Source organism: Sardina pilchardus, chromosome 24, assembly GCF_963854185.1.
Source record: "Sardina pilchardus chromosome 24, fSarPil1.1, whole genome shotgun sequence".
Classification (NCBI taxonomy): Eukaryota; Metazoa; Chordata; class Actinopteri; order Clupeiformes; family Clupeidae; genus Sardina; species Sardina pilchardus.
The window spans coordinates 21513716-21527241 of record NC_085017.1 but is presented as its reverse complement, the minus strand read 5'-3'; the positions used below and the strand labels follow the sequence as shown (position 1 = coordinate 21527241).

The following is a 13526-nucleotide window of genomic DNA, read 5'->3' as shown; positions in this document are numbered from 1 at the left end:
GATCTCCCATTCACAAACCACAGATCCAGCTTAAACATCTGCTCCACTGGAGATAATAACGTTTGAAGACTACCCCACACGCTCCCAGCTTCAAGCAAGTTTGTTTCTCTCTCCCTCTCTCTCTCTCTGTTTTAACTCAAAGCCTATGGCTGGGAGTGGTAACGTTTTAGTGATAACAATGTCTCCATAGTGCGTGCCAGTAAACTCTAAAACCTCTTTTCGATAGAACAAATGACACAATAACCAGCACTTTGTTTCTTGAAGTTGTTCACTCATATATTACTACAACATGGCAGTTACATTCAGAGTTACTCACAAATATGACCCAATGCCACTAAAGACCGCAATTTCACACATGACACCATAGGTTAAAAAACGTAATTCCTGCCAAAGACATGCATATCATTTTTTACACAATTGAACACGTTTGGCTGGAAAAACTGCACAAACTGAACTAAGACTGAACAAGTTCAACATCAAGTACCTAGAAATGATTTCACTGGCATGTAGACCAAGAGCTCATAGAGAAAGAACACTGCATATGCTCTGTTGGCAGGTATACCTGAATGCTTTAAATACCACTTTGAAACATGAACCCTTTCAAAGGAGATACTTATCTGTCGTTGATACACAGATATGTGTCCATTATACGTTGATCTATACGGGATAATAAGTTACATTCCAAAAGGTGACAAGCAACAGACTGTGCTTTATGCTGCTCTACAGATCGTTGTGTCATGCGTCTAGAATGTGGAACATTCTCTGAGGAGTAAATAGGCATATCAAATAGGTCATCCGTTTAGTTTTTCATTACTACTTTTCGCAACATAGACACCAAGTCATTCCACCACCATGATGACTGGAATCTGTAAATAGTAAATGGGCAACTGGAGATTGCTATGCTCCATGTCCCATGCGTCTGGAATGTGGAGCATTCTCTGAGGAGCAAACAAGTGTATCAAATAGGGCATCCATTTTGTTTTTCACCCTGATGACTTTGAATATGAAAATGGGCAACTGGAGACTGGTATCCAGCATGTCTTATGTCAGCAGGTGAGGTGAGGCAGAGGCCTTTTGTTGAAGCCTGATGGGTAGCAATGAGACTCGAGCAGCTCTGCGATCATCAGTGAACAGTCATTCACTAAATACTGAGGTAAGGTGATCTTGAAGGCCATGTGGCATCTTGAGACATCTTCTCTACTGCACGTCAGAAGCAAAGCACACAAAGAAGGGCAATGGAATTATCCAGTCTGTCAGAGCAAGAGAATAACACCAACAGGCAGCAGGCCTGCTCAAGACGATACACCCAATGACTGGAGAGACGCTGCAAGGCATTTCATGGTGGAGAATGTCCCACACTGGTCCCACACTGGTCCTACTGTATACGGCTACATGTCCTGCACCTGAAGTCGGCGGCGTCCATCCACACAGGAAGTTCTGCGGCCATTTTAGGCCATGTTTCCGCTCGGCTGATCCCCGCTGGCCATGTCCGACTCCCCCTCGCCGCTGGCTCCGCCCCTGCGCCCCGACAGGTGGTCCAAGGACTTGGGCGAGGCGTTCTGACTGCGGCGGCGCCAGCGCCAGCACCGGGCCAGGTCGGCGCGGAAGGACGCCGTGTAGAAGCCGTAGATGACCGGGTCGCAGCAGGTGTTGAGGTTGCCGAAGACGAAGAGGGCGTGGTGCACGTACTCCGGGGTCACCTGGAGCATCTGCGGCTGGAACCAGTACCAAATGCCCAGCAGGTAGTACGGCGTCCAGCACACCACAAAGGACGCCACGATCACGATGGTCATCTTCAAGGTCTTCATCCGCGCCTTGGGGATCATGTCCGTACCGCTCCGCCTCAAGCAGGGCTCTCCGCCTCCTGTGAGGGAGAGAGAGACAAGAAAAATGACCAACACCTCTCTCCGTCGTCCTCGCCCTCGAAATCAATACACACCCAATAAAGCCACAATATTTTCAGCCCAGGTTTGCAGTCGACTAATCAACTTAATCGATTCCCGTTCATAACACCTTGATTGATTTTGTTTCCTGGGCGCGTCATGATGGATGAACGCTTTCATCGCAAAAAAAAACATGACACACGTGTCCAAGCAGAGGAGATTGATGACCACGCCGTTGACCACTGTACCTTTAGTGGCCTTGTTCCTATGCATCTGCCGGTTGATCTCAATTAAGATGCGGGTGTAGCAGAAGCTCATGACGAGCAGCGGAAAGACGTAGAGGGTGACGAAGTGAAACATGTTGTAGGCCGTCTCCTGCCAGCGGTGCTGGAAGCTTCCGTGGGTCACGCACTGGACAAAGTCCACCCCCTCGGCTTTCACCGCCCGGAAGATAAACAGCTGTCGAAGCAGGAGACACAGACAGAAGGGACTTTAGTTAGTACATCAAACTGAAATAATATGTATGTGTGAAATGTACAGACATAACAAGAGCAGTCAGGTGCCTGAAGGCCTTTGCTCCTATGTGAATGGATGCACACACACATGCACACACACACACACACGCACACACACACACACACACACACACACACACACACACACACACACACACACACAGCCAAAATGACTCAATTGCACTGTATTGGGTGCAAGGGTAATAATACATATACTAAATGATAATAATGCACGTTTAGAATTTATTGTGGGACATAAAGTACTTGATTTAAACACATATTCCCCTTTTCAGTGTTTGGGTTGAAATGAAACTATGGAAATGAATGAAGAATTACTATGTTAATCCTGGTAAACATTTCTGAATTCTGTCATGGAATTTAGCTATCCAAGCACTTCTAAATGTGTCGTTTTACTTTATACTTTCAGAAAATATTATCATCTGTTCGAAATGTGTCCTATGTAAACTGCAGTAGGCTACTCAACAGTTTTCCTTGAAGGTATATGGGGTATTTATAAGCCTCTTTAATCTTTTCCATCTTCCGCTAATATCATTTTAATGCCTCAGCTCATACATCAAAGTTTGTACTGAGCGTAGTAATGTAATGCTGCATTTCTTATAAGATGGTTTATTTAATATCTACAGGTGACGGTTCGACGATAACCATCTGTTGGAGAGGACTAATCTAGTGGGCAAGGCATCCACAAATGTATTCAAGCTGCTTAAGCTATCTCAAGGTTGTGATGGAATCACAACAGCCAAGAAATATGCACTCATGCAAGCATCTTTATGGTTAGCCTCCACATCTATATGGACAGGTTATTACTACACATCCTGTGAGAGGTGTCATGCTTAAGGAAATGACTTTCCTGTGTCGGCAATCTCTTTTCATAAATCACGTCACACCACGCTTGGCTATGAATGATGCTATCTGAGAATATTTATATTAGACTTTCAACACCATCTGTCCGGTAGAGAATGAATAAGTGGTGCAGAGATAAAAATCAGGAAACATAGATTGTCATCGTGTTGTTGATTTACTGTATGTGGATACATATGGAGGAGAATTTCCAACGATGCCTTCAATTTGACATCAGAAATGCCTGCGCTGGGACCAACTTGACACATGACATACAGACGAACAGCTCACTGTCTGTCACCGATTACCTTCTTCTTCTGCCTGGTCCTGGTCACTCAGCAGGGTTATTTATATCTGTGCGAGTGTGAGGGGTCTTGATACTCTGTGCCCTGCACTTTTAATGAGATCATCCATAGCTTGTATCTCTTCTGACCTCTGCCAGAGCAACACGGCCTGAGCTGTCACCCAACCAAGCTAACATTCACACACACACACACACACACACACACACTAGGACTAGGGGCAGCGAGCTCACCAGAAGTGCACACACACACACACACACACTCTAGGGGCAGCGAGCTCATCAGGAGTGCACACACACTAGGAGAACACATACAGTCCCGGAGCCGTGGGCAGCCCTGGATCCACCGGGGAGCAGTTTGGAGTGAGGTACCTTGCTCAAGGGCACCTAATCCGGGGATGTCCTAGGATTATCCCCGCCACCCCCTCACTTCCCTTACCAGCTTTAAAAGTTTTGGTGTTCCAGAACTTTCAGCGCAGTTCCGTTCACCTTGTCTAAATCCATCATCATCCATCTCAAGTATTACAAAAAAAATGTCCATGGGTGTCAAACTTTCCATTAACTTGCTAAGGAAAATATTGATCTCTGACACCTTTATTGCTGAATTTTTGCTGACAAGCAAAGTGCTTGTCTCGCCTCTTTCTAATGTGTTTTCATCTGAGAGAACTGCCTACAGTTCAGTGCACATGACACTGTTATGTTGCCAAGACAGACAGCGAGTGGAACTGAGCAGCATCTCAATGACAAACGGATCGGTGGGATGTGTGTGCGTGTGTGTGTGTGCATGTGTGTGTGTGCAGGGGGTGGGGGGGGTTGATGGGAATCCCTGCTGTGTCTCTTTACTTTAGTGGGGGGGTGTCGGGGTGGATAAGAATCTGTCACAAATCACCACCCACTTTCTATCAGCAGGCTCCATTGTGTCGCAAGCTGGCCGACCATCTCTTTTTTCTTTCTCCCTCCCTCTCTCTCTCTCTCGCTCTCTCTGTCTGAGGGAACACACAACTTCTCTGTGTGTTCTCCTTAATGATTTCTGAGCGTCAAGGTCATGTTCGCTGACCACTCCGTGCATTAGGGGAATTGAAGGGAAGAAGAGGAGGAGAGTTCCGTCTCGGTTGCCAGGACCCTGTCATGTCTCTCAGGAAAGAAGCCCCCGCAGAAAAAGAAGCTTCTAGCAAAACCCTCCCGAGGCTTGGAGAGACTAACTAACTAATGGCCGAGATCAATGGAGCATCCTATTTCTTTTTCAAGTCTACTGTTCCAGGAAACACAAATCCCCATTGTTATTCTAGACACATCTTAAGTGTGGACAGAGAGGGCCACTGACCTAAGACAAGTAACAGGATCAGCATCACTGCTAGCATGTTGTGGTCAGATCTGGGGTATTAGGATATCGACAGCTACAGTACAGTTAGCTACAGCGAGAAATAGCCGATATCAATATCCTGGTCGGCGCTCTTGGTCCTTTTTTTCACCCGGTCCTTCACTCCCCGGGTGTTGAGATTAAAGCTATCCAATTGAGGGAGCAGCTTTCATTTCATCCGCAGGTGGTATTCACACACACACAAGCAGACACAAGCAGACACACACACATACTCTCTCTCTCTCTCACACACACACACACAAACACACACACACACACACACACACACACACACACACACACACATACTTACACATAAGCACACACATGGAATTGGTTGAAGAAACAACTAGCAACACTAATATCCCACTTAACACTTATCCCACCAGTTCTCCACTTTTCATTTGTCTTAATTCTAATGTCCCATAAATGTCCCGTGATGATGACGCACCTGTGGGGAGGCCAGCAGCACGCTCAGGGTCCAGGCGACGCACAGCATCCTCTTGTTGCGTCGTCCGGCGTCCAGGGCGTCCAGCGGGTGGAGGATGGCGTGGTGGCGGTCCAGGCTGACCACCACCAGGATGAAGGCGGCCGAGTGCATGGCGAAGAGCTTGAGGAAGCACAGCAGCTTGCACATGGCGTTGCCGGCGTACCACTGCACCGTCACGTTCCAGGCGGCGTCCAGCGGCATCACCACGAAGGTCATGACCAGGTCGGCCGAGGCCAGGCTGGCGATGAGCGGCCGCAGGTGCGAGGCCAGGCGCCGGCCGCGGCCCCGCGTCACGCTCAGCAGCACGGCCAGGTTGCTGGCGGCGGCGAAGACGAAGAGCACCGCCGTGGCCGCCACGCGGAAGCGCGCCGCCACCGTGAAGGTCGGCGCCTCCCACTCGGCCAGAGGGGGCAGCGAGGAGTCGGACGGAGAGGGAGAGGAGGAGGAGGAGGAGGAGGAGGAGGAGGAGAAGACGGAGGGAGGCGCGGAGGAGTTGTCATAAGAGACCGTGGGAAGCAGGATGGACCAGTTCGCCGACATTGTGCCCTGCAAGTGAGGAGACTCTTTAGTTTGTCATTTCATGTAATCTGCACAGCACAGTAGATTTCATTTACATTCAGCAGACGCCTTTCATCCAAAGCCACTTACAGCACATACTTCAATTATATTACAAGGGCCACTGTGCCTGGGCTGTGACTGTTAAGTGCCTTGCTCAAGGGCACAACAGAGGAAGCTGGAAATTGAACCCACAACTTTTTCTGGCTACAGCAAGGTAGCCCAGCTCCTTAACTACTGCACCACCACCACACATTTCCTCACTAAACTTATCTCGTTGCTTTGACTAAATTAAGTGGCATTGGCATGTAGTGTCAGGTTTACACATAAACATGACACAATGTTTTGATATAACTTAACTGGTGAGTTGACTGGGTTCCTTTTACTTCATCCACTGTGATATACTTCTACTTGTGCTTTCTGTCCTCATAGAGTATCATTCAAACTCATACTTTATCACTCCTATGCTTCTGTGTCTGATGTGTTCTATCTATAGTGCTTTTCAGTTGTGATTCAATGATGTAGTTTTTCTGTTTGGAGCAAGACGTCAACAAACAGAATGAATATTTAAGTGCACTGTCACTGCATACATATGACAATATTCTAGGCCTATCAATAAAAAAGGCACAAAGCTGATCTTGTCAGCATAAATGGTGAGACTTTAATGTCTCAGTTCAGAGTGAACATCAATAAAGATGGCAGGGCAGCCTTGTGCAGTCCGCTATGACACTGTAGTTGAGTGCTCCAGCCCACACAATGGCCGTCCGACACCATATAAAACCCGGTGCGCTGTTTTTCACAGTCCCCCACTGGTGGTAGTCCCCCATTTTTCATTGCCACAAAGCCTTGCTACTGGATTGATTTCCACCTACGGGTATATCTCTTCTCTGGAGTGAGCCTTTTGCCCCTTTTTCAAACTTTTCAACAAAGCCTAGACAGACCTTGGACAAAATGACCTTTCTATATATTCAGCCCCGGGAGGTTTTTTGAGGGTTTTCATTCCAGTATATATGGAAATCCAGTGCAAGATCTGAATCGGCTTTGTGCTCTACCGATGGCAAGACATGAAGAGAATGAGATCAAGGGCAGGGCATCCATCATGTCATCCAAGAGGGATGCCGGACCGAGGGGAGGCCTCTGTGTCCAAGATTTTCATCTTTCAAATGGCCTCACTGTGTTCAGACCCCTAAGCCACTCATAACTATATGCTGGGTGCGTTGCCAATGCCATGCAATACTTAAGAAGAGCAATCAGCCTATCATATCGTGGCACTTTAACCCTATACAAAAATAAAGAATATTGACTGTGTCTCAGACAATCGTCCAACAAATGCCCTCATTGAGGAAAAATCATTCCTGGGATGTATCATGTTTGAAGGGTGTCATGACGACTCTTGTGGAGATATAATCATTGGATCAATGTGTTCCATTGAGGGATGGTGTGTGTGTGTATGGGGGGGAAGAAAGATAGAGGAAAAAAGTGTGTGTGTGTGTGTGTGTGTGTGTGTGTGTGTGTGTGTGTGTGTGTGTGTGCCTGTGTGTGCATGTGTGTATATGGGGGAGAAAGATAGAGAAAAAATGTGTGTGTGTGTGAGAGGTCGGGGAAAAAATCAGTGTTGAGGTGAGACAAATCAAACGCAGCCGTAAGGTACAATTCTCCTGGGATGACCGTGATCAACAACCCACTGCACCTGCCACTGTAATCTAAATACAGAGGTGGGGAGGGAGCTCTTGGATCCCAGACAGGCATGACGCATCAGCAATTCAGTGGCACGGAGCCACACAGTGCAAGTGCTCTGTAATCTTCTGTGGGGATAGAACACACCTGAGTCTGCCATGAAAATGGACCATAGATTCAGTGACCCAAAGGAGTTTCCTTATACCTTAACCTGTAGGCCTACCTGTGAAATCACTAGCCTATCTTAGGTACGTTTATAGCCAATCAAGGCATAAGAGACATACTGATACAAATACATATTTTTGTAATGAAGGCAGAGCTTCCAGTGCAAGCAATCAGCAAGACCATAAATGGTGTTATAGTGCTTGCTGGCATTAATGTTGTGAATGTTCTCTGTTTTCCCTCTCAGGAGAAATGGGCTTAACCTTCTCTGTGTGCTGTCCAGCACTCCATTGAGAGGGTGAGGCAGTCAGCAATGCCAATGTAATTAGTTGGTATTAGCACATTTCAGAAGCAACACAAACACACACACACACCCACACACACACACACACACACCCACCCACCCACCCACCCACACACACACACACACACACACACACACACACACACACACACACACACACACACACACACACACACATACTTTACACTATGGCAGGCTCAGAGGAATGTCACATTTAATGACCTGGTCAAATCCTAACACTGTACATCAGGAGAAGTTATTGAAATACAGTCAGTGGGGTGGGTGCAAATCTATTGGCAATGAGGGGTCACCGCTTATGACTTTGTGACCTATGCCTTGAGTGCACTGAGCTCATAGAGAAACAGTTCACCATTACTAATGCCTCTATTGTTATATGGTAGGTCTATATGCTAACACACACCACACACACACACACACACCATACTGCTCGTTCTTCCACATCACATGGTTATTGGAAAGGTTCCAAGATCATGCTGCTATGCCTTCTGTTCAGCCCCAGTCGCTTTCAGTGACTAATACCAAGCACAAGCCAGAGCCCACCACATGCTGAGCGCATCTAACCTGACGACAACGCGCTATACGGCCGATTCTGGCATGGGTCTGGTGTGATTCTGTCGGATGCAAGCCAGATACGGTCCAGGTGTGGCCAACGTTTGACAGAGATATGACTGATGAAGGGCCAACTGTCCACTCCAGTGTCACAGAGTCATCATTTAGTGGCGCATACATTTCAATCTCACGTGTAGGCTGCAGCTCCTTACAACGAAGAGGAGTGAACAGCAACAGTAGAGTGCTTGTTGTTAGTGGGCGATTATCATTTCAAAAGGAAAATAGTCTTACGTCGACAGGTGTCAAGTCATAGTCTGAAAAGTAAAACAGATGACATCGAAGAGGCGAGGTTGCTTCAATTTTTCTGCTGTTGAACTTAAATCTGCAGCATTCCATGTATGTTTTCAAGGCCAGCGTCTGACATCCGATCATTATAACATAAGGTATAACAAATTGCTAGTGTCAGACGTAGAACAAGCAAACCGAAAAGAACCCGTAGGCTACCAAATAACGAGGCAGAACGACAGGTATAGCCAATTAATTCCCCATCTACCCTCCCGAGTCAAACTTTTCACTGAAAGAATTTTCATTAAAACAAAGAAAATTGCCCGAGAGGAAATATCAAATCAGTATAAGTTACAGACAGGGCAGATCTTAAAGGTATCTTACCTGGGGTATTAGTCGAAGTACAGATACTACAGCCGTTCAGTGTTTTGCACCATTATCCCTCGTCCATGATCACACTTCGGTTCCACCACTGACAAGTTTAATCAAAGGTATTGGTGCATGCAGGTGCAGAGTGCCCAAAATCGTTTATATATTTTAGAGGTATCCTTCGAAAACGTCTTGATCTGTGTCATATTGCACACAATAATATCTCTATCACTCTTTAAAAGGAAGAAAGGTCCAATGGAGAACTCCACAATGTGCCGCAGTCGGTGGTCACCGGCTTCCTGGCATTGACAACTAGTACATTCCCGGTACGTAAAAATGTGTTTTCCAGCTCCGGAACAAAAAGGTTTCGCGCGCTCTTGGGCGCCCGTTGCTTCAAAGCAAATTTTCCCGGACTGCGGAAAAGTCTTCCAAATACGTGGAGCAGAGGAGCTGTCCCATAGAAAAGTGCTGAATCTTCCCACAGGACCGGCTTCTCAATGCTTATCAACGTTGCTCTGCCACGGTAATGCCACAGCACCTGCGTTACCAGTAACGTCACGTTCTCTCCAGCACGCTGTGAACAGCGCAGAATAAAAGTGAAAGCTGTAGATATATTTGGCAACAATTTGGTGTCTGTGTGTGTTTTGGACGTCTGGAGGAGATGCAGATGTTTTTAGCCTACGGTCCTTGAGTGAGCACTGAGCAGCAAGTGTATCGACGCAGTTGCATTCATTTGATGATTTCCCAGGGGATCAGAAATGAGGCACCTTGCCTCTAGATTTAGAAGTTGAACGTGCCTTTAGGCTTCTTTTGTGCTCTTGCTTGTGCATTAATTGGTTTAGCCTAGAGTACAATAACTTTTTTAAAGTTAGCTCTGTGGCTGAAAAACCTTCTTTAGGCAGTTCAAGCGTTAACAAGCTTGTATCTTATGATGCAAAATACCTGATGCACCTGAGATAGAGATAGAGATAGAGTGTTGTCCCTCTATAACACCAGGTCATTTAACGTTTCACACCTTAATATTCCTACAGTTATTTAATTTATTGTACAGTTATAATTATTAATACATCTTAAAATGAGAGTTTGTGAGTATTTTGATGTTTGGGGTGTCCCATGCCAGATGTTCAGCATGTCTTGGGGACATGTTTTATATCTTGGCTCATAAGAGATTTGAGAACTGACCGCTAAAATCATATATTTCTAAGAGCACGACTAAAATATTTTGGTATCAGGAGGCTGGAGGTAGCCTATCACTGCTATTTGATCACAATTCAATCAACTTTTCAAACTTCATCTGTAACCTTTCCACTGCCTGAACTGAAGACTACTAATATGATCATAAACATGCACACTGGTGACCATGATTATGTCATTTTATCTTCCTTGTCCTCTACCTTGTGCCATTCCATATACATCCGCCTGCATTCAGCTCCACAGCCCTACTTCCATGTTTACCCTTTTTCTCTAGATTTTCATGGCTGTGCCTCCAGCCTTTTATATATTCTTTTTGGCAGCTATAGCTTGACATTTGTCTCACCTTCTGAGAAGCCTGCAGCGAGTCCTTGGGGAAACACGTCCCCATGGCAAGAAGAACTGTTGTTGGTATGACTGCTGCATCCGCTTCCCAAACAGCCATTTGATGCCCGTCCTACAACACAAACCAGTAGTGGTGATCTAACTCCATAGCAATTTACAATATCCATCATTAAGTGCATTTTCATCAGTGCAACACTGATTTCACCGTCAAGAAACAGTGATAATACTGATTATGTGATCCCCTCAGTATTTATGCATAGTATGAAGATCATTTGCACTGCAAAGATGCACTGACAATGCAATCAGATGCTGATTACTCCTTGACTGGTTCAAGATGACTTCTTTCAGTTTGTATACAGTTTCTCATGAGTGGTCATCATGAACAAAGCGTTCAGTGCACCAAGCATCAGTTAAGAACACTATTCAACACAGTTGCTTCCTAAACCTGCTAAGAGCTCATTTGCCAGGCTAGGCACATAAGTCATGTCAATGCACTTTTAAATGCTAATTAGCCCTTATTAAATCAAGACCTACGGCCAGGCTGTGGGACTCACCTTTGGCTCAGTTGATGACCCTTTTTCAGCCAAGGCTCCAATTCTGTTGGGCAGGATACTGTATCCGCATTGCCTGAACACGATTCAGTATGCAGTGCATGTGCAGAAATGGATGTTTAATGTTGCAAAGGCAAAGATGCTGAAGAATAACTCTCCACGTGCACTTTTAAATAATGCTGTGGAACACTCTAATGAGCCCTGTATGATAGGAAAGAAAGAGTGAACTTTGCCATACTGCCAACTGCTCAGAATCAGCTGTCTCATTCACACCATGCTGTCTTTCCTGTCCTCTCCTTTTCTGCTGACTGCTTTGGAATCTCCTCAGTTTAAGCAACAATAAACAGCATGTGAAATACCCATATGAAATATTCATGCCATGAATAGTTTAGCTGGGCTCAATTGCATCTAACTGCAAGGTGAAGACTGAAGACTGCAAGGACCAATTGGGGTGCTCTCATGAATATCTAAATTCAGGTTTGCAATGAGCTTTTTAAAGATGTCAGTGCAATCATGTCAAAGGGTTGTTGATGTCTGAGCTCAACAGCCAATCATATCACCTCCTTCAGTCCATAATCCTAATGCATCATGGGTAGTTTCATGACCAGGGTAGCCAGAAATGGTGCACCATGGGTATTTGAATGACAATTTTTGTCAAACATTCAGAAATATATCTGATTGGCCTTATTAAAGGAATACTTCAGACATGTACCACATTAAATAACAACTCAAGAAAATGTTCAAATTCAATTTCAACATCATAACTGAGTTGGCTAGTAAAATAGTTATGATACATAGCCTAATCCCAACATTTTCTGCCAAACGGTTTTGTCCACTAAACATACTATATGACAATGCAACTTACTTTACCAGTCTAACTATTTAACCTTATTCTGATAGTGGAATTGATATTTTTTACATGCCCACCCCAACATACCTAGAATTGATGTATACATAAGTTTGCCATGAAGCATTTTTTTAATCCATATTTCTAGAAGATTTCATATTTAGGCCTTTTAAACCAAAGCTCTTACCCTTAGTATGAAAGTCCCCCATGTTGATTGGCTGGAATAGTGTATGGTACCTAAAGCTATGTGCACATACAGAATTTAAAAGCTTATTAACTGAATTTCACAAAAATGCTTTGGATAAGAACCTAACTGGACCTTTAAAACCAGGTCTAAGAACGAGCATACATGAATTCAAGAAATATTTGAAGACATTCTTAAATGTACCATTTGTGACTGCTTCAACAGCATCTTCCATGTTGAGCACTTCATCCCGAATGCACCTTAGCTGAAACATGAATACATCAACTCAAAACTCATATCATAATAAAATGTAAGAAATATGAGGTTAATTCATACATAAATTACACCTAGTGATGGGGACTCATGCATCAAGGTCTTTGATTTAATTTCCTTTATTACATTCAAGTCTCTCAGATACACTCCGTCCACCACCTTTTTCATTGCTCACATAACCCCTGAAGTCAAGCCATTAAATGATTAAACGACAAGCCCGTGGTGCGATTAGAAATTCAGGATGTTCCCTTGGTGGACACGCAGCTATGCAAATGATATGATTATAGCTATAGCATCTTCCTCTGGTTGAAAGGGAGAACTGTCAAGTATAAATATGCTAGGAAAGACTGCTTGTTAAGAAGACAAGAATGTCTATGAAACTGACTGAGAAGCCGACTCTTCCTGAGAATCTAATTCTGTTCTTCTTAATAACTGCAATTCATAAGAGCTCACAGGGCAAAACATATATAACTATATCTGTATTTTTCGCTATGACACTAGATCATGGAATGTGAATGGTCGGGCACCGCAGACATCTCAACCTGTCATGCAATACTGACCAAAATAAAAGCCAATTACAGAATCTGCTTGTCAAGCCGGACCCCACATGACCATGTAGGAGGACAGAGATATGGTGACCCTCTGTCTTAGCTTAGAAATCTAGACGCACCTTAACGGCAGCAAATGTAATTTGTCTAGCAACTCTCCGTTGGCATGCGAGCTGGAAAAAAATTACATGTAACTTCTATCGGGCCAATCACATTGTGTATGGAGTCGATGGGCTGGCTGTTGAAGTTGTGACCTAA

General features: G+C 44.9%; 1 protein-coding gene across 1 annotated transcript; it reads right to left on the bottom strand.

Annotated features, from left to right (window-relative positions):
• Positions 1-256: 256 nt before the first annotated feature.
• LOC134072444 (gonadotropin-releasing hormone II receptor-like) lies at positions 257-9813 on the bottom strand. The gene is made up of 4 exons (XM_062529140.1): positions 9345-9813; positions 5369-5953; positions 2132-2342; positions 257-1864 (listed from the first exon to the last, which is right to left on the bottom strand). The coding sequence occupies exons 2-4, from the start codon at positions 5945-5947 to the stop codon at positions 1449-1451; spliced, it is 1206 nt and encodes a 401-aa protein (XP_062385124.1). The 5' UTR covers positions 5948-5953; positions 9345-9813; the 3' UTR covers positions 257-1448.
• Positions 9814-13526: the final 3713 nt, after the last annotated feature.

What these genes read in the sequence shown, in the direction of transcription:
- LOC134072444 (XM_062529140.1), bottom strand. Translation starts at nt 5,947, where the DNA reads ATGTCGGCGAACTGGTCCATCCTGCTTCCCACGGTCTCTTATGACAAC. An exon ending in TGCTGCTGGCCTCCCCACAG is followed by an intron (nt 2,343 to 5,368) that starts GTGCGTCATCAT and finishes CTGCTTCGACAG; the next exon opens with CTGTTTATCTTCCGGGCGGT. An exon ending in TAGGAACAAGGCCACTAAAG is followed by an intron (nt 1,865 to 2,131) that starts GTACAGTGGTCA and finishes TCTCCCTCACAG; the next exon opens with GAGGCGGAGAGCCCTGCTTG.